At 42.8% G+C, this 27115-nt stretch overlaps 1 protein-coding gene and 1 long non-coding RNA gene across 4 annotated transcripts in view; one reads left to right on the forward strand and one right to left on the reverse strand.

Annotated features, from left to right (window-relative positions):
- Positions 1-218: 218 nt before the first annotated feature.
- Positions 219-10168, reverse strand: LOC132476880 (uncharacterized). The gene is made up of 3 exons (XR_009530174.1): positions 9729-10168; positions 2794-2972; positions 219-2662 (listed from the first exon to the last, which is right to left on the reverse strand). It is a non-coding gene; the product is annotated as an uncharacterized LOC132476880 (long non-coding RNA).
- The window catches only part of PANK2 (pantothenate kinase 2), a 29813-nt gene continuing 12713 nt past the window's right edge, over positions 10016-27115 (forward strand). Inside the window, exons 1-3 of one of the 3 annotated variants that reach the window (XM_060079137.1) lie at positions 10016-10367; positions 22391-22743; positions 25880-26133. In XM_060079137.1, coding sequence (XP_059935120.1) covers positions 10103-10367; positions 22391-22743; positions 25880-26133 — 872 coding nt within the window. In that variant the 5' untranslated portion in view covers positions 10016-10102. Of the gene's footprint in view, positions 10368-21580; positions 21596-22390; positions 22744-25879; positions 26134-27115 lie in introns of those variants that run through there. The other 2 variants (XM_060079138.1, XM_060079139.1) reach the window with 2 other exon arrangements.

Raw genomic sequence — 27115 nt, forward strand, 5'->3', positions numbered from 1 at the left:
CTCTCTCCTGTTGAAACATTTCCTTCAAAGCCCAAGAGCTATCACTGCTTCTCTTTCCCTGGGAAACACCTGCTGATTCTGCTTGATGACCCACTGAAGCCAGACTAATACCACACTCTCACCTTGTTTCCCTGGTTGGATGTGCTCAGATTTAATTGATTTGGGGGAATTTCTAGTCAAAGATCAGCAAGATGCCCTTTACTCTTTCAGGCCACGGATTATTCATAGCTTCTTTTAAGAAACTTTTTTTTTTAATGGAAAGCTTTTAAGCACACACAGAAGTACAGAAACTAGAATAATTACCTTTCCCCTCCACGTGCCCATTACACACCTTCAATAATTATGGACTCATGGATAGTCTTGTTCATCCCTGCCTGATTCCCCCTTTTCTGTACAGGTTCTTTTTGTAAGTCAGAAAGTGAAGAGTTCAGAAAGTCAAGGGAAAGACTTGGGACAGGAGGATTCTGTGGCAAAGGCCCTCTTTTTTCTTCCAAGGCATTCCCCTCTTGGTTTCTTGGCCTCAGTGGGTGACATCCCTCTTGAACCAGTTCAAAGCGTGAGTAGCACTGGTTCCCTGTCTTAGGAGGAGACACCCAGAGGAGGTTCCTTCACTGACAAGCTCCTTGGAAGTATCTAGCTACTGCTTCTGTCCCAGAGAGGTGATGACTGACAGGTGTGTCCAGTGGCAGTTTGCCCCATTGCACGAGGGGCCTCCTTTAGGCTCTGACAAAGCCCTTCCAGCAGGCAGAAATTCCCATTCTTGGCCAGATTCAAACTTCACAGCATGTGTCCTGCTCTTATAGGAGTCTCCTAGAAATGGAGTCATTCAAGCCTTGAGGTCCCTTGCTTTCTACCAATGCACTATCGTGAAGCTGATGGCCAAGGAACACCTCCGCCCCCATTTTCAGGGAGAGTAGTGTTCAGGGTCCCTGGGCTAGTCTGTGCTGGAAGTGATAACTCTTTATGGATAAAAATCACATGCTCCCCTTTCTGCTCTTTTCCATGTAGCCCAGGGCCATGAAGTCCACACTTGGTGCAGGGCATGGTCACTCAGCGTTCCTCATCCCTGCTGCTGCTGCTGTTAATAACAGCAATAATAAAAAGTGCTACCACTTACCCCATACCTTGTTGCATACCAGGTGCTGGGCTAGGTGCCTTACATATATTAACTTGTTTAATCCTCACAATGACCCTATGAAACGGATACAAGTATGACCCAATTTACAGCTGATCTGCAAGACTGGGAGGGACGAAGGACCAGAGGGGACAATGCAAGGGAAGACTCTGGCCTGTGGGCCCCAGAGTTGGATGTTCTCCATGCCCATGACCCACAGCTGATCAGGTGTCTGGAGCCTGGGACCCCATTTAAAGTGAGATTTCACACCATCACATCTCTGCCCGGTGTGCCAAGATCTGCCACCTGCTATAATAGTGTAATGATGTGCAATATATAATTAATATAGTCTCAGGGATGTTGTGACAATATGAATATAATCATCTTGTATGTGCCCAGGCTCAATGGCCTGAGGCTGCATGAGGTGAGGCAGCTGGAGGTCAGTTTGGTTTAGCAGATATTGTTTGTTAAAGGATTCCCCTGTGCCAGGTCTAAGGCCTAAAATGAGTAAGACACCTGCATACCCTCCAGTGGTCGGGAATGACTCACAAAGTATGGTGGAGACATATAGGCTTTCATGTCATTTTTTTCATGTACTTATACAACAGATATTTATTTTGCTCCTACTGAGTGCAGAGTATGGGGACAGGCCTTGGAGAGACACAATAATAACGCAAAGAGCCCACCTTAAGTGCCCCCTTCTATCACTCACTGTCTCCAATATAATTGTGAGTAGTCTAAAGGAGTGTCTAAAAGCAAGGGCAGGGGTGGGGGGGAGGAGAGAAAAGTGTTGTTTTGATCAGTCATGTACTATTAACAATTATAACAATGAAATCCAGGAAAACAGTAAAACTTAGAGCCTCTAGGGAACAAGAAAAATATTAAGTATAAATTTACAAAGACACCTATCAGAATGGCTAAAATGAAAGTGTCTGACAAGATCAAATGTTGATGGAAATATACAGCAACTGAACTCTCAAACTTTAGGGGTAATGTAAGTTAGTAAAACCCTGTTGGAAAATAGGCAGTATCTACTAAAGTTGAACACATGCATAACCTATGACCCAGCAATTCCACTCCTGGGTATGTACATGACAGAAACAAGAGCTCATGTATACCAAGATATGTGCAAGAATATTTCTAAGTGCACTGTTCAAAATAGCCCCAAACTGGCATCAACCCAAAGGTCTATCCACAGTAGAATGGACAGAATGGAGATATAGATATATATATATATATATATAAAAGTTGGGGTAAAGTCATACAGTAGAATACTAGTGCACAACAATGAATACAAATGAAAATACTGCTACACTCAATGTGGATATATCGCACAGACATGATGTTGAGAAAAAGAAGTCAGTACAGGGCTTCCCTGGTGGCGCAGTGGTTAAGAGTCCGCCTGCCGATGCAGGGGACACGGGTTCGTGCCCCAGTTCGGGAAGATCCTACATGCCGCGGAGCGGCTGGGCCCGTGAGCCATGGCCGCTGAGCCTGCGCGTCCGGAGCCTGTACTCTGCAACGGGAGAGGCCACAACAGTGAGAGGTCTGCGTACCGCAAAAAAAAAAAAAAAAAAAGTCAGTACACACACAAAAGTGTTGACTGGGTGATTCTATTCATACAAAAAGTACAGAAATAAGCAAAATTGATCTATGGCATTGAAAGTCGGCATGGTTACCTTTGATTTGGGTGTTGGTTTCATGAGTACGTTCAGTTTGTGTCCAGAATTGCTTTAGAGATATGGAGATAAACCAAGGCCACCCAAATGAGAACAAACATAGGCTGTTCATTCTGAGCTTGTCTGTCACTTGCATTTGGCCGGGAGGGTATCAAAGGCAGGCAGGGACTGGGAAAACACTGTGGTGAATAAAAGAAAGGGAAGGCTTCAGATGTGCTGTGATTGGAGGTTATTTGCCTGGGACACTGGATGCTGGCTAACTAGAAGAGGGGCACCTTATGTGATTGGTTGGGGAACATATTTGGCTTTCTCTGGTTGGTCCCGAGATGGAAGAGAGGGAAGAGGTGGTTGGGGATTGGGAAGAAGCTGGCACACATTAACCAAGACCTGATCATTCTGGATGACTGCTGCAGAGGCTGTGGTTTGGCTTTCCAGGCTGGTTACTGCAGAGAGTTTTATTGTCATATATGGTCTGGCCACTGTCCTTTTGTATATTCAGTCTCTCAGAGGGAAGGATATGGGCTCTGAGAGGGGTCTCCATCCCATGCCGGAATGGATGGGAGTGGGCACATGCATGCTTCATCCAGCTCCTTATCCCTCCCTGGGGTCAGTGGTGCTGCCTGTAAGGATAAGGCCAATGGCTAGAGGGCTCTGCTGCAAGTCATGGCTTAGCTACTGCACACACTAAAGTTTTTTTCTTTAAGGCCTGGCTTAAAGCCCAGCTCCTTTTGGAAGCTTTTTTGAATAGATCCCTCCCACTTATTCGCCTTCCTAAATTCTCATGGCTTACCTCAAATTCTTCAGAGTAAATTCTCACCTTCCTGCCTGCATTTAAAAAACTTACACTGGGGCCTTCCCTGGTGGCGCAGTGGTTAAGAATCCACCTGCCAATGCAGGGGACATGGGTTTGAGCCCTAGTCCGGGAAGATCCCACATGCCGGGGAGCAACTAAGCCCATGTGCCACAACTACTGAGCCTGCGCTCTAGAGCCCGCAAGCCACAACTACGGAAGCCCACACGCCACAGCTACTGAAGCCTGTGCGCCGAGCCTGTGCTCCGCAACGAGAAGCCACTGCAACGAGAAGCCCACGCACTGCAACAAAGAGTAGTCCCCACTCGCCGCAACTAGAGAAAGGCTGCGTGCAGCAAAGAAGACTCAATACAGCCAAAAGTAATTAAAAAAAACCACACAAACAACTTACACTGAATATCTTCCTTCTACTTACTCAATGCTGTTTCTATAAAAACAGCAATATAAGAAAAATACCCCCTCAACCCCACAGCTTTTTATTGAAGTAAAATATACATGCTGAAAAGGGTACTTCAAAGACAGAAGGGATGTGGGGGGACGGGGTGGGCAGCAGCCAGAAAGGTGGAGGTGGGGAGAGAAAATGGGAACGGTGAGAAAGATGAAGAAGGGAAGTAGCCCTGGGTTCTAGTCCTGGGTCCACAGCCAGCTCCTGGCGTCCCTTTCCTTCCTGGACCCATAAACCATGAGGCTGGACCAGGTGATGTCAAATCCTTCCTCCTCCAGAGCTCAGTCCCATCAGCCCTTGAGTGTCCTTGGCACGGACTGGCTGTACCAGCTTCCTCCCCTCCTCTGTCCTTCCCCATCCCCAAGTGCCACTGCCATACTGTCTGAATCGTTGATTTCCTAGCAGTCAGATGCTGTCTCCTATTTGATCAGTTTGCTTGTATTTAACATAAGAAGAAAAATCCTTTCATTATCACATGCAGCTGGAAATCAGCTTCTTGCAGGAGGCCTGTCCAAAGGAATCGGGAAAGAGAGAAACTGTGGTAACTGCTGAAAGAATTGCTTTTTTCACTACTTGCTATCAGGACGATGTCCTTAGAATTGTGAGCCCATGGACTCACGTTTCCAGTAATTCTGCTATTATTACTTCTAGAACTTAAGATCCTTTAACGTTTCTTTTATTCAGCCCACAGTTCTGAGGATCTACCCTGGCCAGATATCTGCTTGAAGTGAGGCTCCTGCAGTGAATGTAAAAGAACTTTGAATCTGGGGGGCTTGTGCAGGACCCCTCCCCCTTTTTCCTCCCACCTTCACTTTCAGGAGTCTCTACTCAGGGACAAGCTCCTCAGTTCCCCACATGTCACCTTCTGCCCTGGCTCAGTGGACTCCTTCCTTCCCACCCAGTGCAGGGGGTCAGTCTCCCCTCAGAATTTTCACCTTCCTTATAATCTAGTCTCTTTAAATCATCTTTTAATTACACAGGTAATACACGAATACGTGCTTGCTGTAAAGAGTTAAAATGTCACCAGGAGTTCCCAGGTGGTCAAGTGGTTAGGATCCCAGGCTTTCACTGCCATGGCCTGGGTTCAGTCCCTGGTTAGGGAACTGAGATCCCACAAGCTGCAGTGAGGCCAAAAAAAAAAAAAAAAATAAATAATAATAATAAGTAAATTTTAAAAAAGAATAAATAAAATACCACAACTAGAGATTATCATACTAAGTGAAGTAAGTCAGAAGGAGAACAAATACCATATGATATCACTTACATGTTGAATTTAAAATAGGGCACAAATGAACCTATATATGAAACAGACTCAAGAGAATAGACTTGTGGTTGCCAACGGGGAGGGCAGGTGGCAGAGGGGTGGACTGGGAGTTTGGGGTTAGTAGATGCAAACTATTACATATAGAATGGATAAGCAACACGGTCCTACTGTATAGCACAGGGAACTATATTCAATATCCTGGGATAAACCATAATGGAAAAGAATATAAAAAAGAATGTATGTATAACTGAGTCACTTTGCTGTACAGCAGAAATGAACACAACATTGTAAATCAAGTATATTTCAATAAAAAAGTGAAATTAAAAAAAAAGTCCAAACTATACAGAGTTATATAGTCCAGAGTGTCTCAAACTTCAGTAGAGATACAAATCCTCTTGGGGATCTTGTTAAAAGCAGGTGCTGACTCATTGAGTCACTGCATTTTTAAATTTTTTTTTTTTTTTTTTTTTTTTTTTTTGTGGTACGCGGGCCTCTCACTGTTGTGGCCTCTCCCGTTGCAGAGCACGGGCTCCGGACGCGCAGGCTCAGCCGCCATGGCTCACGGGCCCAGCCGCTCCGCGGCATGTGGGATCTTCCCAGACCGGGGCATGAACCCATGTCCCCTGCATCAGCAGGTGGACTCTCAACCACTGCGCCACCAGGGAAGCCCTAGTCACTGCATTTTTAAGGAGACTTTTTTGACTAAAGAGAAAGAGCAACAATTGATAATGTCCTTTAATCCCTTGCAATCCTGTTTCCTTTTTAGAGGGGTTGATAAACATCATTCCTTGCCTCTCTCTATGTACTTCTGTGCCATTTGATAGCCCTGACTTAATCCCATCCTTGGCCTGGGGCTGGGGGTGCTCTCTGAGGTCCATTTCATAGCAGTGGGGTGCAGGGCCTTCTCTACAGCTCCCTGTATTGCTCCACAAACTATTGTTGCCAAGCTTAATGGGTCTTTGTTGAATTGAATTTAGTTCATGCAACAATCCAAACAATTTGGTCATTGTTTCAGTTGGTTGAGGACCCTCTGGTTCTGGATTTTTCCCCACCATGTGCAGGATGAGCCATCAAATCACTAATGAAATGGAGAACAGGGCAAAGCCAGAGCCCCACACAATTCTACTCAAGATCATTGGTCAACTGATCTCATCAGTTGACCTCATCATTAACTGATTAATCAGCATTCTACTTTCCCTGCAGTCATCCAACAGTTAAGAGTATATATAACACAGACGCTATGGAGGTGTATCCATTAACTAATGCTGCATGAGAAATTATTCCAAAACTTAATAGCTTAAAACAACACATTTAGTATCTCAGTTTCTGTGGGTTAAGATTTCAGGTGCAGGTTTGCTGCGTCCTCTGGCTCAGGGTCTCTCACAAGGCTGCAATCAAGTTGCTGGCCAGGGCTGCAGTTTGGGGAGGATTCATTTCCAAGCTCATTCACATAGTACTTGCAGGATTTAGTTCCTGATTTTTTTTTTTTTAATTTATTTGGCTTTGCCAGGTCTTAGTTGCGGCACGTGGGATCTTCATTGCCGCATGCGGGATCTTTAGGGCAGCATGCGGGCTCTTCGTTGTGGCATGTGGGATCTAGTTCCCTGACCAGGGATTGAACCTGGGCCCCCTGCATTGGGAGTGCAGAGTCTTAACCACTGCACAACCAGGGAAGTCCCGGTTCCTCATTGAATTGTTGCTCTGCGGGCTGCACTTCCTTGTTGGCTGTTGGCCAGAGGCTGCCTTCAGTCCCTTGCCACATGGGTTGCTCCATAGGGCAGCACACAACATGGTAGCTTCTTTCATTAGAGAAAGCAAGAAAAAATTTAAATCTCTAAAAATTGAATCAAAATGGAAAAAAAATGGACTCAATTCTGTATTGAGTTGTTGGCTGAATTACACAGAAGGAAATTATTTCAAATGACTTTAAAGCACAATTTGATTTTTCATCCCTAGTGCAACACATCCTAAGGACAAAAAGAACTGCAGAAAAATCTTAAACAGTGTATAATAATCACATCATTGGTAATATTGATATTTTTATTCTGAAACTATTATCTATACACTTAATGATAAAGCAAATAAGTAGTGAATGTTGTGAAGTCCTTAGATTTTCAGGTTAAGATAAAAGAAGCTAAGTAAAAACTGTAACCTTAAAAATGAATGGAAATTAGTATAAATCCATGATACATTTTTCTCTTTAAAAATTTATTTTCTGGGCTTCCCTGGTGGTGCAATTGTTAAGAATCCGCCTGCCAATGCAGGGGACACGGGTTCGAGGCCCGGTCTGGGAAGATCCCATATGCCGTGGAGCAACTAAGCCCGTGTGCCACAACTACTGAGCCTGTGCTCTAGACCCTGCGAGCCACAACTCCTGAAGCCCGCGCACCTAGAGCCTGTGCTCCGCAACTAGAGAAGCCACTGCAATGAGAAGCCCACACACTGCGATGAAGAGTAGACCCCGCTTGCCGCAACTAGAGAAAGTCCGCGTGCAGCAACGAAGACCCAATGCAGCCAAAAGTAAGTAAGTAAATAGATAAATAAATTAATTAAAAAAAGAGAAAAGACACTATACACAGTAAAGAAAGAAAAGCTACACACACTTCAAGTGTTGTTTTGATGTTGGGATTTGTCTAGGCAGTCTCAGGTAATGATGATTTTTTTTTTTTTTTTTTTTTGTGGTACGCGGGCCTCTCACCGCTGTGGCCTCTCCCGTTGCGGAGCACAGGCTCCGTACGCGCAGGCTCAGCAGCCGTGGCTCACGGGCCCAGCCGCTCCGCGGCATGTGGGATCCTCCCGGACCGGGGCACGAACCCGTGTCCCCTGCATCGGCAGGCGGACTCCCAACCACTGTGCCACCAGGGAAGCCCTGATGATGATTCTTGATTCTTCAGGATGATCTATTGCAGCTCACAGACCTGGATGGAAGTTTCCTCAGGTCAAGGAGAACCGTTTTTTTTTTTGTTGGGGGAGGCAGAAACGTAGGCAATGCTGGGCACTGAGATTTAGAAGAGTAGCTATACATTTTCTTGGTTTTTGTAGGATCCTTCTGGGGTGGCTTCCTTCAGGAGACGGAACTTCCAGAGTTAGGAAATAGGGTTTCCAGAGTTAATCCTACAGTGAGGGGAGCAATTAAAAAATTTATTTATTTATTTATTTATATTTATCTTTGGCTGTGTTGGGTCTTCGTTCCTGCGCGCGGGCTTTCTCTAGTTGTGCTGAGAGGGGGCTACTCTTCGTTGCAGTGCGCGGGCTTCTCAGTGCGGTGGCTTCTCTTGTTGCGGAGCATGGGCTCTAGGTGTGTGGGTTTAACTAGTTGTGGCTTGTGGGCTCTAGAGCGCAGGCTCAGTAGTTGTGGCGCACAGGCTGAGTTGCTCCGTGACATGTGGCATCTTCCCAGACCAGGCATCGAACCTGTGTGCCCTGCATTGGCAGGTGGATTCCTAACCACTGTGCCACCAGGGAAGTCCCAGGGAGCTAGTTTTGAGTGAGCATGGCAATTCTATTCAATAAGCAAGAGAGAAGCTCATATTTCTTGTTCAGCCTGCTACTAGCAGTCATTACAGGAAAGATGAAGAACATAAGGGGCATTACAGTCTCTCAGGGGAGGCACTTATGAAATAATTTGCTAGCAAGATAAACCCACAATCCCGTTCAACTTGACAGAATGAGGGAGTGCCTTGGGAGTACAGAGCCATGGATCATTCCAGGCATGGGCAACCTATGGGAGAAGAGACACTTGGATGGACCTTTGGTCAGTATCTCAGGGCTGGAGGTGACCATGTTCTCACCCCCAAAAAGAAGGTGATAAAATGATTTAAAAAACAAAAAAACAATGATTTAAAAAACAAAAAACCAATCAAGACAAAATCCCCAACAACCCAGGCCCCGAGGCGGCCACCAAATCCTTCTGTGTCCTCCACTGCACCACAAAGAAAGGGGGTCCAGACTCTCCTTCCAAGAGCCAACCCTACTTCCCGGCTCCCACACCCCCCTCCTTCACCACAGGGGGGTGGCAAAGGATTTATAACCCACCTCTTTCTTCCAGTTGCCATGGAGACCAACCCCAGTCCTCTCATTAGTTTTGGTACTGGGAACATCTCTCTAACACAGGAGGAATGAAGGGGGCTTAGCCTAAACACGCCAGTGGCAGTGCTGGGGAAGCGGGTGGCGGTCAAACAGAGCGCGGAGGACTGGTGGCCTTGACGGCAGCAGTGGAATCAGGTCGAGGGACAAAGGCTAAATTCAGCCGCGGTTCAAGCCCCTCTGTTTGCCAACGACTGGCGACCAGACCCTGCGGCACACCGCTGGGCTGGAGAAGGGCGCAAGCCGGGAGACGACGGGACGCAGCAGCAGGGCGGGGCTCGGGGGCGCGAGGCGGCTCCCGGGAGAGTTCTGGGGCCTGGAGCGCCTACCTGTGCACCCCGGTGGAAGGGGGCGCGGACCCCTCCACCAACGCGTCCATTGGGCGGCGCCGCCATCACTCTCCGCTCAGCAACACCGCCTTCTCCTCTGCCCAGCCCGGATCCCCTCCCTTGCCGTCCTCCGCCCCGCCCCGAGCCTTTCACTGGACGGAGGCGCGGTCGATCCGCCTCGAATCAGGCACCCGATTGGACACGAGGCCTTCGGGCCGCCCCTAGCTTGCTTGGATTGGCTTGCTGCGCGTTGGCGCAACGGAAGAGGCGGCCTGCCGAGGGTGTTCTTCTGCTCTGGCTGGATTGCCGCGGAGGAGGCGACGAGGGCACTGGCCTTGGGGGGCTAGCTCGGTCGGCAGCGGTTCCTGCTGCGGATGGGAGCGGGCCGGCTCGGCGCGCCCATGGAGCGCCACTGGGGGGTCGCCGCCACCCCCGCCTCGTCGGTCCGGGAGCCGGCGTCCGGCGGCCCCGATGGGCGGCGGCGGGAGCCACTGCGGCGCCGGGCGAACAGTGCGTCGGCTCCCGCCGTCGGGGCCTCGGCTTCGGCGGAGGGCGTAAGGCGGGACCGGCCCGGCTCTTACAGCGGCGCTACGTCGGCCTCCCGTCAGCGCGTCGAAAGCCTCAGGAAGAAGCGGCCGCGTAAGTGCCCGGCGGGGCGCCCTCGCGTTTCGCCCTGCCCCCTTCCGGCCCGGTCGCCGTTTTTCCCGCGCGGAGACAGTGCCCCCGCTCGGTGGTCCCAGGTTGGTGCTGGGCTGACACCTGGCTGGAGGCCTCGGGTCCCCCAACGCGGGGGCTGCGGGTTCGGCCCCGTCCGGCCTCGCGCTTCTGCTTCTCGGTTGTCCGAGTGTAGCGTCCGTACCCAGGACCTTTTCTCTCTCCTGGTTCTTAGTTCCTTGTGCATTCTTCGGCCGAGAATCGCATTATTTTTTTCCTGGGGAAGGCTTCCTTTGACCCATTTTCACCACCTCCCCTCCCCCCTCAAGTCGTTTGAATCCCCAGTGTCTGTCTTCCGTGGATTTCCAGAGAGCTGCAAGACGTTACATCCTTTTTACCTGGAGATTTTGGGCTCAAGGAAAACGGTTGAGTTGCTGCAAGCCTAAAACTGGATTCCGTGTTCTGTATACTAAGCTTTGTCTGCTTTTCTTCCCATGAGAACTCGGGTCTTGTCTCACCCAGATATCACCTCTATTTTCTTTCCATCTCTTTGCTGATACTCACGATTCAGTACCGTAGCACTCTGGGCATTAAGCCTTTCTCTTTTGAGGGAAAACGACTTCTCGCCTTGGCGGTTGCACATGCTCTTCCCAGAGAATCGGTTTTTCCGTTTTATTATCAGGTTTTTTTTTTTTCTGCATTGTGATCTAGTCCAGATATTTTCTTCTCTTTACAGGTCTTCAGTTCGGGTCCTCCTTCAAACAGCCATTGCAACTCTTGAAAGTATCCACTGTCTTGATACTCTGATATGAGTTTTACGATATAATAACATTTTACATGTGGCTATATATTTTTTTTCTTGTCGTTGCCCGTTGCCAGATTCCTATTTCAGGAAATCAGCTTGTTTTAAATGTAGATTATGAGAGTGAGAAAGTGGCAGGATGAATGTGAGGTCGTTTTTTAAAAAATTATCATTATTTTTTACTTTATTTATTTTTTTATACAGCAGGTCCTTATTAGTCATCAATTTTATACACATCAGTGTATACATGTCAATCCCAATCGCCCAATTCATCACACCCCCCCACCCCCCCAGGTGTGAGGTCTTTATTGGATAGTCTTGTACCTCAGCCCAACAACCCAGTTGCTTTACTTTTTTATGATTTGGATGATTAAATATTAAACGCACCCCTATTTTGCTATGAAAAGTTTGAGAGTTCTTAATTGTTTTGTCTTTTCCTATGTTCTTGAAAGAGAATTGGAAAAGAGATGATGTGCTCTCAACCTACACCGTTTTTAGAGCCTGGTACCTGTTTTGAGAAGCACCTGATTTTTAAGCGATGCAAAACATCAGTTCCTTCGTGGTTTTGTACTGCCTCATTAGAGATGGATGTAAATTCCAGAGATTCAGCAAAAAAGAATCACAGCCATGTAGCCAGCTCTTTGTGACCACTGGCCATGAAGATTCTAAGTATTGTGATTTTGGTGTTTGCCACCAGTCAGGCACTCTTAAAATTTTTTTTTCATGTACTCTTCTAAGAGCTTTAATAAACTCATTAGTCCTTACAAAAGTCATGAAAACCCATCTCTCAGATAATGAGAACTAAAGAAATAAACAAGGTATTGTTTTCTTTCCATTTGTTCTTTCTGTACTGTCCAGGGGTACACCTGTTAGATGGAGAGGCAGTGTATTGATTGTGTATTGACCAAAGAATATACTTTGGTCTTAACTTTGAGGGAATTCAATAAAGATTAAATCTTTGTATTTTTTATTAGGAGAGTTGGGTTGGTGCCACCTTTCTTTTGTTAGAAAACCTCATTCTGATACCATTACACTACTTATCTTAAGGTAGGAGCCTAGTTGTCATTGGAAACTTGAAGGAGCTGTTCAGTTTATCTTAGGAATTGTGGGCCCTGCTTATAGTCATGTTCTGCCACACATGTTCCCTAGAGCAGTGTGATTCCCAAACCTGTCCCCACCTCAGACTTAACACATCATAGTCATTAGGGATGAGGCTAGGCATGTGTGTCTAAGAAGTTCTTCAAAAGTTTTAGATTAGCTGGAGTATGTCTCATAGGTCTGAGAGAAATACCAAATAAAAATTGGTTTAAAATGATGGTAACGATGATGCTTACGTGTTCATGTTAGACACTGTGCCAACACTTAAGTCTTGCAGTTATCCTCTGAGGTGGGTATTTGTTATCCCCAGCTTCCAGATTAGGCAACAGGCTCAGTGAAATTTTCTCTTTGTCCAAGGGCATATAGTGAATTAGTAATAGAGCTGTGTTTTGATTCTAGGTGTCTGACTTCAGACCCAGTGTTTCTTGACTTTCCACATCTTGGAAGGTGCATGCGATGTAGTTCAGTAGTGGTTCTCACGTGGAATCACTTAGAAGCTTAAAAAAAAAAAACCCTCAGATCTGCAGAGGGGTCTAAAAATGTGTTTTAATTTTTAAAATTTTATTGAGGCATAATTACATACAGTAAAATGTACAGTTTTGACAAACGTAACAAGAGAACATTACATGCATGTAACATGCGAACATACATTTTAATCTAGGGCCCCAGATATGCAGGAGGTGTGGGAACTCTGGGATCACAGTACTTCATGGCAGTGCCAGGGGATGAGCTGGATCTTTGAAGGTGACTACCGAGCATGTTTTAGCACTCCAGGGAAAGCTTGGGGACATGCTGATTTTGGACTCATGCCAATCATGGAATTTCCTTAACTTCCATTAGTCTAGAAAATAAAGCTTTTGTTTGTAGCTTGATAATACTAATCTAGAAAATAGTTAGCTTTTCCTTGGTATTTGGGGGAGCATCAGTGTTGCCAGAATGGAACTGGTGCTGGGAGGTTGCCTTTTATCAGGTTCAGTGTTTCATCTTCAGTTAGGGAATTAGGAAGGGCCGCCCACTGGGAGCTCGGGGGAAAAAAGTTAGATTTCTATTGCTTTGTAGCCCATTTTTGAGGGACAGAATAGGAGAGGGTGCTTTTTAGCCTATTGTTTTATCAACTTTAAACCTAAATGAAATAAAAGTAAACACGGCTCCTCTTCTTTGATGAATAACGAATATAAAGCATTAAGCATAACCTAAAAATAATATTATTATGCAGCTTGTAAAATTAAGTATGTTATTTTAGGGGCCCATGTATGAATTGTGTCCTTAGATAGTATGACTCTTGAGTGTTGGCATCACTGCCCTCTGTATATCTGAGGAGACCATTAGCAAGGGGGATGTATATTATTAAAAATATTTTGCTTAAACACATGTTAAAAGGAGAGATAAGGACGAAGATAATAGGCTGTAGGTTGTTTGAGAGTACCTTATCAGGCAGTGATATAGCAGAATAGCTATTTTGTCTGGTTATTTAAAAGAGCAGTGAGGTTCCTTGGGCTTAAATTTATAACCTTGGGAGCGCTTTTCAGGTTCATAATTTGGGGTATCTTTATATTCAGGCACTGTTCTTTCTCAGTTAATATTCTTTTTCAATTTTTGTCAGCAAGGTGGACTAGGATATGAAAACCCTTTATAATGGCTTAAAGTTTGCTTTCTGAAAGTGAAAGCTATCTTGCAGTTTTTAGTAGCCTATCAAGTTTTGTATGTTTATATTTCTTTTCTTAAAAAATAAAATTTATTTATTTATTTATGGCTGTGTTCGGTCTTTGTTGTGCGCGGACTTTCTCTAGTTGCGGCGAGCAGGGGCTACTCTTTCGTTGCGGTGCGTGGGGTTCTCATCGTGGTGGTTTTTCTTGTTGTGGAACACGGGCATTAGGCGCGCGGGCTTCAGTAGTTGTGGCACGCGGGCTCAGTAGTTGTAGCACACGGGCTTAGTTGCTCCGCGGCATGTGGGATCTTCCCGGACCAGGGCTCAAACTTGTGTCCCCTGCATTGGCAGGCGGATCCTTAACCACTGCGACACCAGGGAAGCCCTGTTTATATTTCTTGAATGTAAAATTTATTATTGAGTCTGCTGGTTTTATAGTAGGTAGTATTTTATAAGTATCTGGTCCCTGAGTTAAATATTTTGGGAATATTTATTGAGGTCCGTCTTTCAAAAAGTATTTATTTATTTATTTGGCTGCACTGGGTCTTTCTTAGTTGCAGCACACGGGATCTTTGGTGTCACGTGCGAGCAGGATCTTTTTAGTTGCGGCATGTGGACTTTTTAGTTGCGGCATGCGGGATCTAGTTTCCTGACCAGGGATTGAACCCGGACCCTCTGCACTGGGAGCTCAGAGTCTTAACCACTGGACCACCAGGGAAGTCCCAAGGTTTGTCTTTTAATATGAGGCCAAAGATCGCTGCCTAGACCAGTCTAGGTATTTGGGTTTGCAGTATTTTAACCACATGTGGTCTGGTGTAAAGATATAATTCGTAATGTTGGAAAATTGAGTACACTTTTATAAACCATATATTTCTCATTGGAAAGTATTTCAGTTGTTGAGACCTATTATGAGACAGTGTGCTATTGATGATTTTACATAAATCTGTGAGGGAAAGTTTAAATTCTTTCTAGAAATGTGTCCTAAGTCAAGTGTACATTGTCTAGGTGGAGCACCTTAGAGGAAATATATCAGGAAATATGCTGAAGGCCTAAAATAGACTAAAATATCTGTGAAAATTAATGGAAAGACTCACTAATCAGAAGTGATAAAATAGGCCTTCTATTAGTGAGATATGAGGAATGTGAGGGCATAGCAAAAGTTCCTTGACTTTCCATGACTTTTCCTGCCAGAAACACATAGTGGGTTTTTTCTTTTTTTTAAAATTTATTTATTTTTGGCTGCATTGGGTCTTTGTTGCTGTGTGCAGGCTTTCTCTAGTTGCGGCGAGCGGGGGCTACTCTTCGTTGTGGTGCATGGCCTTCTCATTGCGGTGGCTTCTTTTGTTGCTGAGTACGGGCTTCAGTAGTTGTGGCACGCGGGGTAAGAGCGCAGGCTCAGTAGTTGTGGTGCACAGGCTTAGTTGCTCCGCGGCATGTGGGATCTTCCCAGACCAGGGCTCGAACCTGTGTCTCCTCTATTGGGGGGCGGATTCTTAAGCATTGCGCCACCAGGGAAGTGCCACATATAGTGTTTTGAATAAGAATTGAAGGCTTATTCTAGTAGTCATCATGTCATAGTATATGGGGCAGTCTCTCAGTTATTGTTAGGAATCTAAACCCCCTTTGACAGGCTGAATGTTTAGAAATAACAGAATTGTATGGCCTGAGATATTATCAGAGAGCATGCATCTAATGGACCTCCCATGTCTTTCATTGTCTCTCAGTTCTTGGATATGTAAATGTTTGATTAGTAGTATAACTAAAAAATCCAGAAGCTACTAAAGGATATAATAGGCTATTTACTCTTTCAGCCTTAGGCTCCTTACTTTTCCTTATATATTGTTGGTCCTCTTTATTTATTTAAGGTATGTGAATTTTATTAAACTACTTTTACTTAAAAAAAATTTAACCCAAGAATATGTTTTGTGCTGTTAGGTTTGTATAGATACTGGTTAAAAGATACTTTTAAAAGGACTTAGGAAATCTGAGTTTGAGTCCCACTTCTGCCTTTTCTTGACTGTGAGTGACCTTGGGCTCTTTTGCACTTAAGTTTCTTTTTCTTTCATTCTTTTTTTTACGCGGGCCTCTCACTGCTGTGGCCTCTCCCGTTGCGGGGCACAGGCTCCGGACGCGCAGGCTTAGCGGCCATGGCTCACGGGCCCAGCCGCTCCGCGGCATGTGGGATCTTCCCAGACCGGGGCACGAACCCGCGTCCCCTGCATCGGCAAGCGGACTCAACCACTGTGCCACCAGGGAAGCCCTGTTTCAACTTTTTAATCTATGGAAAGGGGAGTAAGGCTTAATTTGTTTTAAGCATTACAGCCTTCCCTTGGTCTTAGATATGTCCAAAACTTCAGATTCCAATCCTGTTGATGGGATATATTTGTTGGTAGAGGGCTGTGTCTCTTCTTTGCTCTCCACGAGGTTGGCATCATCTTAAAGTTGATGGTTAAAAGAATGGTGCTGTTAGTAGGAAAATAGGAATTGAATCTCCTTACTTCAGTCATATCCAGCACTGTTGATTTCATTAGTGAAGAAACTTTTTATTCTTCCAGTCAGGGCCAGACTTCATGACTCATGCCAGGTTGAGTTAGTCCCTCATCACTGGAAATGGAGTTTCTGTTGGTGTTAAAAAAAAAAAAAAAAAAAAATCAGGGATCTCTTTCAGACTGAGGTGGAATGGCTGTTGGGGAGTCAGCCACAGTGTTCTCTTTAGAATTGCATTGACATTGTTAGTTAGATTAATTTGGGGGAGAATTGACACTTTAATAGTATTTAGTTTTCCTTCCTGGAACATGATATATCTTCCCACTGTTATGTCTTTCAGTACACCATTTTAATAGCAATCATAGATGTTTAGTATTAGATTTATTTATAAATATTTTATGGTTTTTGTTATGTATGACTTTTTTTTCACATCATTTTCTTGCTGGATTTTGCTTATAACATAGGAAAAGCTATTGATATTTGTATTATTTTTTGGTGTGTCCAGTTAAAAATTTTTTTTATTTTGTTGGCTTAATTGATTCTCTTAATTTTTGTTTTTTGGAGTGTATTGAGATAATCATGGTTTTTCTCCTTCAATGTACTAATGTAAGCAATCCTCCTTAATTGGAGTTTTAATGTGAAAACCATCCTTGTGTTCCAAAGAATCCCTGTTGGCCATGGTATATTACTTTTATTGCACAACTGGATTCTGTTGTTTAATAATTTAATATTTTTGCATTTGTTTTGTGAGACAATTCTTTTCTAGTTTTGATATGAAGTTAGAATGACTTGGGAATCTTTCTAGATTTTTTTGTGCCCTAGAAGCTCTTAATGGTTTGCCTGGAAACCGTTAGGGCCTGGTGCTTTTTTGTTGTTGTTTGGGTGGTAGATCTTTGACCTCTTTTTAAAAATTTTCAGTGCTTTTGATTTGTGTTTTTTACCTCATTTTGAGCCACTTTTTTATTCTTTTCTAGCTAATCCTCTGTTTAGTGTACGTTTTAAATTCACTGTTACAAAGTTGTAAATTGGCTTATTTGTAGTTTCTGGTTGTGTAAGTTCATCTTCTTTGATCTTTTTTTTTTTTTTAAGAAAAGTTATATCTTCTTTCTTTTTCTTAGATACACTTACCAGAAATTTGTCTGTTTTAATGGCTTTTTCAAAGCTTGATTTTACTGATCATCTTGTTGTGGCTTTGTTCATGATGATGTTTTTCTAATTTCATTTACATCTTGCTTTCATCTTTAATAACTTCCTTCTGCTTATTTTGGGTCTGTTTTATTTTTGTAGCATTTCAAATTGTATGTGACATTCCCTTTTATTCAGGCTTCCTTCTTTTTGAATACATTTGATAAACATTTAAGGCTAGAAGTTTCCCTTTGAGTCCCACCTTGGGTAGACATCCTATTCCTTTTGCTATATAGTGTTCTCATTGTCATTCATTCAAAAATAAATTGTTTTGATTTCATCTTCAGTTTCGGAGTTAATAGAAATGAGTTTGAAGATTTCCAGGTGGATAGATTTATTTCCTTGTGTCTGTTGGATTAATTTCTTATTTAGAGGTATTGTGGAAAGTGAATGTGGTTTGGTTTTGTTCTTTGGAATTTGAGGTTCTGCTGATTTGTAGATTTGTCAGTTTCTCCTTGTTTTTAATATTTTTTGAAGCATATGTCAGGATCATATCAATTATAGTTTTATATGCACATGACATCATTTCTTTTTGTCCTCTTATAATGCTTTTTGTTTGAAATCTTTTCAGTCTGCTAGTATTGTATTTGCTTTCTGTTAACATTTGCTTAATAGAGTGGAGTAACATTGTCCAGGCATTTGTTTTGCTTACCCAAATTCAACTATATAAATGTGGCAAAGCATGGTGACAGTGACTACTCACCGATTTAGTCATTGAATATATATTGGATTGGCCAAAAAGTTCGTTCGGGTTTTTGTAGGATGTTACAGAAACCTGAATGAACTTTTTGGCCAACCCAGTAATTGCGAGCGAGCTCAGGGACGGTAGATCACTGTTTGGAGGGGCACCTCTTATAATGTGAGCCCTTGATTAATGCAGTATTGGTCTTGAAACATAAGGTTTGACTTTTACTATATCATGTTTCCTAAATGTAAGTCAACCGTTCTTTCAGTCTCCAGTGAGGTGCTTAAGATCTTGATTTATTCATTGTGACTGAATGCCGTTTTCATCTTAAAGAATCCAACTCCTCTTTATGATGGGACTCTACTGTGGGTGTTTTACCGTTTATTTACCTTCAGTCTACTTGTATTATCTTATTTTAGATGTATCTTTTTATATAAGCATATATCTGAATTTTCTCTTCAATCTGGAAGAGAAATTTGACGTGTCTGTGATTACTGATATGTTTGCATTCATTCCTGTCCTTTTTTGTTTTGTATTTACTGTACTTTTTTTCCTCTTCGTTTTTTTTTTTTTTTTTTACACGGGCCTCTCACTGTTGTGGCCTCTCCCGCCGCAGAGCACAGGCTCCGGACGCGCAGGCTCAGCGGCCATGGCTCACGGGCCCAGCCGCTCCGCGGCATGTGGGATCCCTCCGGACCGGGGCACGAACCCGTGTCCCCTGCATCGGCAGGCGGACTCTCAACCACTGCGCCACCAGGGAAGCCCTCCTCTTTGTTTTTGAACTGATTTTTTCCCCTAGTTGTTTGAAGGTCATATGTTCATTTTCTCTTTTTTTGGAGTTGCCTGTAAATTTTTTTAAAAATTAATTTATTTACATTTATTTTTGGCTGTGCTGGGTCTTCGTAGCTGCACGGGCTTTCTCTAGTGGCAGTGAGCGGGGGCTACTCTTCATTGTGGTGCGCGGCCTTCTCATTGGAGTGGCTTCTCTTGTTGCACAGCATGTGCACTAGGCACGCGGGCTTCAGTAGTTGTGGCACACGGGCTCAGTAGTTGTGGCTTGCAGGCTCTAGAGTGCAAGCTTAGTAGTTGTGGCGCACGGGCTTAGTTGCTTCGCAGCATGTGGGATCTTCCTGGACCAGGGCTCGAACCTGTGTCCCCTGCATTGGCAGGTGGATTCTTAACTATTGCGCCACCAGGGAACCCCAACCTGTAAATTTTTAACGCATTTAAATCATCACTTCTTTATTCTTGTTTAGAAATAATCAGAATCTTTACCTTCCGTTCCCCAACGAGACAGAGCTGCTGCTTGCTTTGACTTCCCTCTCCTTTCTCTTCCCTCTTCGACTTCCTATGTTGAAATCATGTAAGTATTTTAGTTGCAGATTGCTTATTTTCCTAAAAGTCAGCATGTATTGCTTCCTGTGCTTATCATTGTTTATATAGCTCATATCTTCTTGGGTGCTTTAAAAAATTATATTGGAGTGCATCTACTAATTATTTCAGAGAAGGTCTTTGAATAGTAAATGTTGAGCTCTTTCATGTGTAGAAATGTCTTTCTCTTGCACTCCCATTTGAAAGCTGATTTGGCTGGATATGAGTTTCGAATTGTTTTCCTTATAACTTTGCCAGTGCGCTGTTGTCTTCTAGCATCTGTGTTACTGACGAAAAGTCTAATTTTACCTTAATGTGATTTATGTATCTTCGTAGGAATTCACTTTTTTCCTTTGGGAGTTTTTAGGGATTTCCTGAAATTTAAATAGGATGTGACTATACATCTCCCTTTTCTACACTTATTAATTTTATTTCAAGCCAATGATTCCTGTCTTCCCCTATCTCGCCAGAAAATTTCTAGAACTCGTATAACACAGATGTTGGACTTTCTGGTTCTGTGTTCTATATATCTACCTTTCTTTCATACTCAAGAGGCATTTTGGGAGAGTTTCTTAGTTTTGTTTTCCATTTGTTTTTTCTGTGCCCATTTTGTTATTAAATGTATTGTAGAGCTTTATTTTGGAAATAAATATTTCTCCTTTTTTTCTATTATAAAAGTGTCTTTATTGGACATAATTTACATACAATAAAATATATCCATTTAAAGTGTATAGTTCCATACATTTTGACAGATATATACACCCATGAAGCTCCCCTCTTGCCCCCAACAATTAAGATTTGGGTTATTACAGAAAGTTTTCTCCTGCCCCTGTATAGTCCTTCCCTCTCTCACTCCCCCAGCCAGTGATCTGCTATCAGATACAGAAATAATTAGCTTGCATTTTCTAGAGTTTCATATAATGGACTCATAGTATGTAGCCTTTTGTGCCAAGCTTTTTTCACTCAGCCTGTTTTTGAGAGTCACCTATGTGAAGTATATTGGTGTGTCCCCCTGCCCTGCGCCCCGCCCTCTGCCCCGCTCTTTTTGGTTTTTAAAGCTTCTCCCACAACCCCCAACTAGGAAATTAACATTGATACAGTTCACAGACCTTATTTAGATTTAACCAGTTTTACATAAGCTCTTTTGTATGTGTGTATTTAGTTCTATATAATTTTGTCACATGTGTAGATTCTTAACAGCCACAACCACAGCTGGCAATCATTTCTTAATTTCTAGTTTTTCTTTATGGTGGCTTATTCATTTTTAAAATTAATTTTTTTATTGAAGTATAGTTGATTTACAATAGCTTATTCATTTTTCATGGATGAAATCTCATTTTACTTTGGAGGATATTTATGATTCTTTTAAAGCCTCTTCTTTGTTCCTGCAACTCTTTCTTTAGATGTTAGCTTCTTGGTTTTGTGGTGTTGATTTTTCCCTTTTGGTGATTTTGGTTTGTAAAGTGATCGTCTCTGGTTTAAGGACTGCTTTCTCCTGTCAGTGGGTGCAGTGTCTGTTTACCAGTCTGTCAGGATGGATTGTAGGGGAGAGATGGGCCAGATGTGGGGGCTCCCCACTTCTTCTGGGTAACAGCAGCTACGTGGATACCTATTGATGTTTGGGCTCAAGTGCCTGTGCCCAGTGAAGACTTTGACTCTTTGGAGGAGGGGGAGGGGAGTGGCTGGCCTGTCCAGTTGTGCCAAGTGTATTTCCCCACCATATCACTATGACTGCACCAGAGCCTGCTTCTGTTTCCCCATGGCAGCTACCCCATCGACAGCTTGGATGGAGCACCCATCTGCTCCCCGCACCTTCATAGCTGCTCCCAATTTTTATAGCATTTCTCTTTTCAGGGTTCTGGACAGTTACTGCCTCTATCAACCTCATTCTGCTGATGGTATCACTTCTTGTTTCTCAGAATTATTTTAGAAAATCAGTAAGTTTATATCTTTAGTCATTTCTAGGATTTAAGGTGGGAGGAGAAGGCATGTATAGCTAATGCAGTTTATCTTGATCCAGTCTCCTTAAGCCATTTTTTGGGATGGATTCTTTTTTTTTTTTTTTTAGCTCCTTCACGTAGTATGTGGGATCCTAGCTCCCCGACCAGGGATCAAATCTGTGTCCCCTGCATTGAAAGCGCAGGAGTCTTAACCACTGGACCACCAGGGAAGTCCTGGGATGGATTTTTTGGGATGGATTTTTGGGGAACGGGTATTAACTTTGAAACACCTGTTCCACTGATGGCCATTGAAACCTGATGGATTGATTGATATCAGGGTTTGAGAGAAATTGACCACTGGAGCTTATATGTTACGTAGGGTTGGGAATTTCCTCTAGCCCTAGTTTGAGTACTAAACCAAAGCTCTGAAAAGTCTCAGTGTTTCTTTAAGGCAAGGGCAAAGATGAAGATTTTCATTTTCAATCTTTTTTTCCAGAGTTGAGGTTAATGGGTGTCATTTTGCTGTTTTTTAATATTTCTCAGTGCAGTTTGGGCTTGTCTAAGAGGGTTGTATTGGCTTAGCATTGTGATATTTTTCTTCTTGATCTTTGCAATTCTTTTTTTTAAGATTTGTTTCTAGATTAGACAGAATCGTATTTCTTCTTCCAAAAACCTTTTTGTGTATATAGTTCTTGGAAACCTCAAGGTATGAAATAAATTGTTAATCTAATAAGTGTAAATTTAGTTTTCAGAAAAAAAGCTGTTCTGACTTTTTTTTCCTTCCCCATTTAGTTTTTCCTTGGTTTGGCTTGGATATTGGTGGGACCCTGGTCAAGCTGGTTTATTTTGAACCCAAAGACATCACTGCTGAAGAAGAAGAGGAAGAAGTGGAAAGTCTTAAAAGCATTCGAAAGTACCTGACCTCCAATGTGGCTTATGGGTCCGCGGGTATTCGGGACGTGCACCTGGAGCTGAAGGATCTGACTCTGTGTGGACGCAAAGGCAATCTGCACTTTATACGCTTTCCCACTCATGACATGCCTGCTTTTATTCAAATGGGCAGAGATAAAAACTTCTCGAGTCTCCACACTGTCTTTTGTGCCACTGGAGGTGGAGCGTACAAATTTGAGCAGGATTTTCTCACAGTATGCATTTTTTAGCTTATATACAATTTATGGTAATCTGATTGTTAAAAATACCAATACCAAGTGGTGGAATCATTTCTATCTCTAATGGAACTTGAATTTTCTTGAGTCAAGTTAAGATTAAATATCAGTTAGTGATAGGAGTTGCCATCTAGAGATTGTTGTATAGTTTACTTTTTGCCCAATTCAGATGAGTTGATGAGAATCAGAAGCACTAACAGCATAGCATTTTGTTGTTCTTTTAGTATGAAAAAATAGTAAAGCTGTAATAAGCACAGGAAGGAATTACCAGTGAGGAACAATATCATTGTCTTGGACAATGTGATTGAAAAATAATTTAAAAAATTAATGTCATTTCATGTTATAAAATTGTTTCCAATCTTATCTACCACATAATTTTTCTTATCCCCCTCATTTGTTTCTTGGCAATTTTACTATTTAGAAATATGAGGAACTCTGGTCCAAAGCAGTGTTTTTCAGGCTTCAGGGTTAGTCAGAGATGGTTGACAGCAGAGTCTGCTCTCCCCAAATGCCTTTTGATGTGTCCTGAGCTGCACACTTGATAACAGGAGTCTGGATAGTAGGGGGAGTGCCAGTGGGCCCTTGATTTTGTTTTCATTCAGTGAACACTGTGTGTAAGGCCTGGAGGCTGGGTCATTTGAGGGTGGATGTGGGGGCAAATGGGATAATTGATAGGCGAATTGGCCAAGGCTCTGACCTTCAGAGTGCAGTGTAGATTTAAAATATCTTCAGTGACCATGTTTTTAATGCCACCAATGAGAATGTTATTACAGAGATTCTGCCTTTGCCTATGTTGTTTTTCATTTTCTCCCCCCCAACCTTGCGTGTCATTGTATGGTTTGTGACTTTGTCTTTCTTTGTCCTCTATCTCCTTTCTCCCATAACTGACCATAACCATAATATAGAATTGACATGAATTTTAAAACTGGTTTTGCATTCTTTGCTTGAATTTTCCTTGGTTGTTGGTTTTCAGTGGTTTCTTTTCTACCTGTGAGTAAATGGGAAGGTGGCAGGAGGAGAGGAGGTCCCCCTCCTTTGCGGTCACAGTGGACTCTGGATTATAACTGATGGGCAGAGGAGAAAACCTCTCGATTTCTGGGACCCTGTAGAGATGCCTTTGGAACATGTTTGAATACCATTTGGGCTGTTACCAGAGGTTGTGTGCTGTGTGCTAATCCAAGGAGAGGTGCAGAGTAGATTTTAGACTTTAGGGATTGGCTCTTAGGCTGTTGGGATTTCTCATCTGTATGCACCAGCGCCGTCCTTGAAAACTGGGGGAAAATGAAATGCCTAACAAATCCTTTTTGTGCATCTGGAGTAACTATTATCTAATAAACCACAGTGAAGTATTTTTAAAAATACGGAGCTTACCCTGTTTCTCTTTTAATGTGAATCAGATTTCCTCACATTGTATTGAGTTTGCTTATGGGTGCAACACATAATTATGAGTAACTTGAGTTAGTGAAATAACTTGCATATTTGGTCATCTTACTCTGTCAATTAGGCTGGGATTCATTAGGATTAATAGCACAGCAGGGCACTTCAGGTAACATGAATTATGGGAAAGAAAAGGAGGTATTGGTTTGACATACAATGGCAGAAAACTACTTTTATTCCAGTAGGCTACCAGTGTAAGATGATTTTGCTTTGACATGAAAATGCTGGCACTTGAGATTCAAGTGTCAGGAAATCAGAATTGAATTCATTGTTGCAGGGAGGGCATGGGCAGATAAAATAAGGACAGTGATGAACATTTTCAAGGCTTGGGTTTCCTCAGAGGAGTAATTTAATATTCGTAATTAGGGATTACTTAAGGATTAAGATGAAGTTACCTATTAACTTCCATCTCCTTTGGATCAAAATAAATTGAGTATAATGTAATCAAATGAGAGTTGAATTAAAGGGGGAGGACTTGCAGGGCTAAACTTGGTTTTAAACAGAAATAGGTGCTTTAGGGGGTTGAGGCATCTTTGTATTTGTCACATATATTGAGTAGGTAGATAATGCTGGTAGCATTCAAATGGGGTAGAAGTTCATAGAGTAAAAAGTGAAAGTTGCTTTATATCATCTCTGCAAAGTTACCACGGTTAAAAGTTTATGTATCTTTTTAGTTTTTCTGTGCATGACTGTGTATGACACATACACGTGCATATAAATATGGTTTTAAAATAAGGCAAATATAAAATATTTCTCAGCTTGTTTTTTTTTTTTTTTTTTTGACTAAAAACATGTCTTGGAGTTCTTCTCACTTCAATTCTTAATTGAATAAAGATCCTCTTCATTCTTGGGACTTCCCTGGAGGTCCAGTGGTGAAGACTGCACTTCCACTGTAGGGGGCACGGGTTCGATCCCTGGTCGGGGAAGTAACATCCTGCATGCTTTGTGGCGCGGCCAAAAAAAAAAAAGTATATATATTGATATATATGTATGTTTGTATAAAGATCCTCTTCATTCTTAATTGCTATACAGTGTTCCATAATATGAATAATAATTTAATCGTCCCTTTATTAATTATTTAAATGAAATTAAGTTGATAACAGTGTTTTAAATTTTGATTCTGCTAAACTCCCCCATCCCTTGAGGCTGTAATCAGTTTAAATAGTGAAGTATTTTACTTTCTAATTGGACACTTTCGGTCCTTTGGCTGCAGATTATTAATAATAAAGTGTGGCCTACTTTGATACTGCTCTATATCCTTGAAGATGGTCTTTGGAAGGTAGATGTTGGATTCCTTGTGGCTCCTGCCATGTGTTTCCAGGTCCTTGCATCATTTAGACTTCTTAGAGTCTGCTTTCTGATGGGGCTGTGCCCTCAGCTGGGCTTCTGCCTCATGGTCCCCGTAAGCAGACATCTTGTTTTCTGCTTGGGTTTTGGCACATTTCTCCAGCTGCTGCGGTGGTTTGAGTGTATTGGGTCTGTGGGAGCAGAATTCTGTCTTGTCAGTCCATCCCTATATTTGTTGTCTCCAGATCTGTTTTGTAAAGCAAGCACAAATAGTACACATCCATGAGCACTTTTATGGTTTGTCTTATGTAGAGGGGAATGCCTTATTAAACAGTTTTTATTTCTGCTTGGCTTGTTAAAAAAATCTGAATACATTTTTATTTCATTACAGATAGGTGATCTTCAGCTTTGCAAACTTGATGAACTAGATTGCTTAATAAAAGGAATTTTATACATTGACTCAGTTGGATTCAATGGACGGTCACAGTGCTATTACTTTGAAAACCCTGCTGATTCCGAAAAATGTCAGAAGTTACCATTTGATTTGAGAAATCCATACCCTCTGCTCCTGGTGAACATTGGCTCTGGGGTTAGCATCTTAGCAGTATATTCCAAAGATAATTATAAGCGGGTCACAGGTACCAGGTAGGTCTTTTATAAAGGTCATTGTTTATTCTTGATATCATAATGGGTTAAAACTGAGTTTTCAGGTGCTGCATGTAAGAACATCTTCAAGAACCTGTTAAAATTATGTGAGAGATATGTTTCTCTAGGATTATGCAAGCAAATATTGTTTCTCTTTAGAAATTCTGATTTCATGATCTACTTTTCTTTAATCTCTATTGCTGAAGATTTCACTACCATAGTTTCATAAAATATCTCATCAGCAGACTCACTGAGCCCAAGGTCCCTGCCCTCAGATAGTGTTACAGTGTGCATATACCATAAAGTAACCAAAGCTACTAGGTAGCATTTCTAAGGAGAAGGCGAGGCAAGATCCCAGCTTTGAACTAGTTTAGATTTTACATGTATTCACACATACACATGGCCAGGGGATGTCGTGAGATCTAGAAGTTGAGGTACTGAGCAGTAGAAATATGTTTGGGGGAGGGTAGTCTGAAAAGGGAGGATTAGGTGGCAGATGAGAATGAATACCTTTTGGTTTAAGGATCAGCGATCACTTGAGGGAAAACAGGAGCTGGGGATTGGGATAAACAAGTTTTTGAACAGGTGTCAGTTAAAGAATGAGAGGAGTAATTTTGGGAGAGAAAACACATTCATGGAGGAGTTCTAGTCGGGTAAGGGGGGCTGATGACCCAGGGTGACAAGATGCTTGGATGAGGATGACTCAGGGCTTGCACTTGGAGAGAGAAAGGGAAGAAGTTCCACCATGGCCCTGGTGGGCTGATCTGCACCTGAGGCTCCTAGTATTCAGCAGGTGCCCAGACTGCATTGGGGACATGGGTAAAGAGGCAGGCCCTGTGTTTTGCTGCTTTGTTTGCTTGGCTTATGTGAATATGGTATCTTCAAGGTGTCCATTAGACACTTTATTTTTATCTTTTCACAGACTTGTTTCCTACTTAGTGGCATCTGCATGATTGGGATGGGGCAAGAGTGGGTTGATACA

This window comes from Mesoplodon densirostris, chromosome 16 (genome assembly GCF_025265405.1).
Source record: "Mesoplodon densirostris isolate mMesDen1 chromosome 16, mMesDen1 primary haplotype, whole genome shotgun sequence".
Taxonomy (NCBI): Eukaryota; Metazoa; Chordata; class Mammalia; order Artiodactyla; family Ziphiidae; genus Mesoplodon; species Mesoplodon densirostris.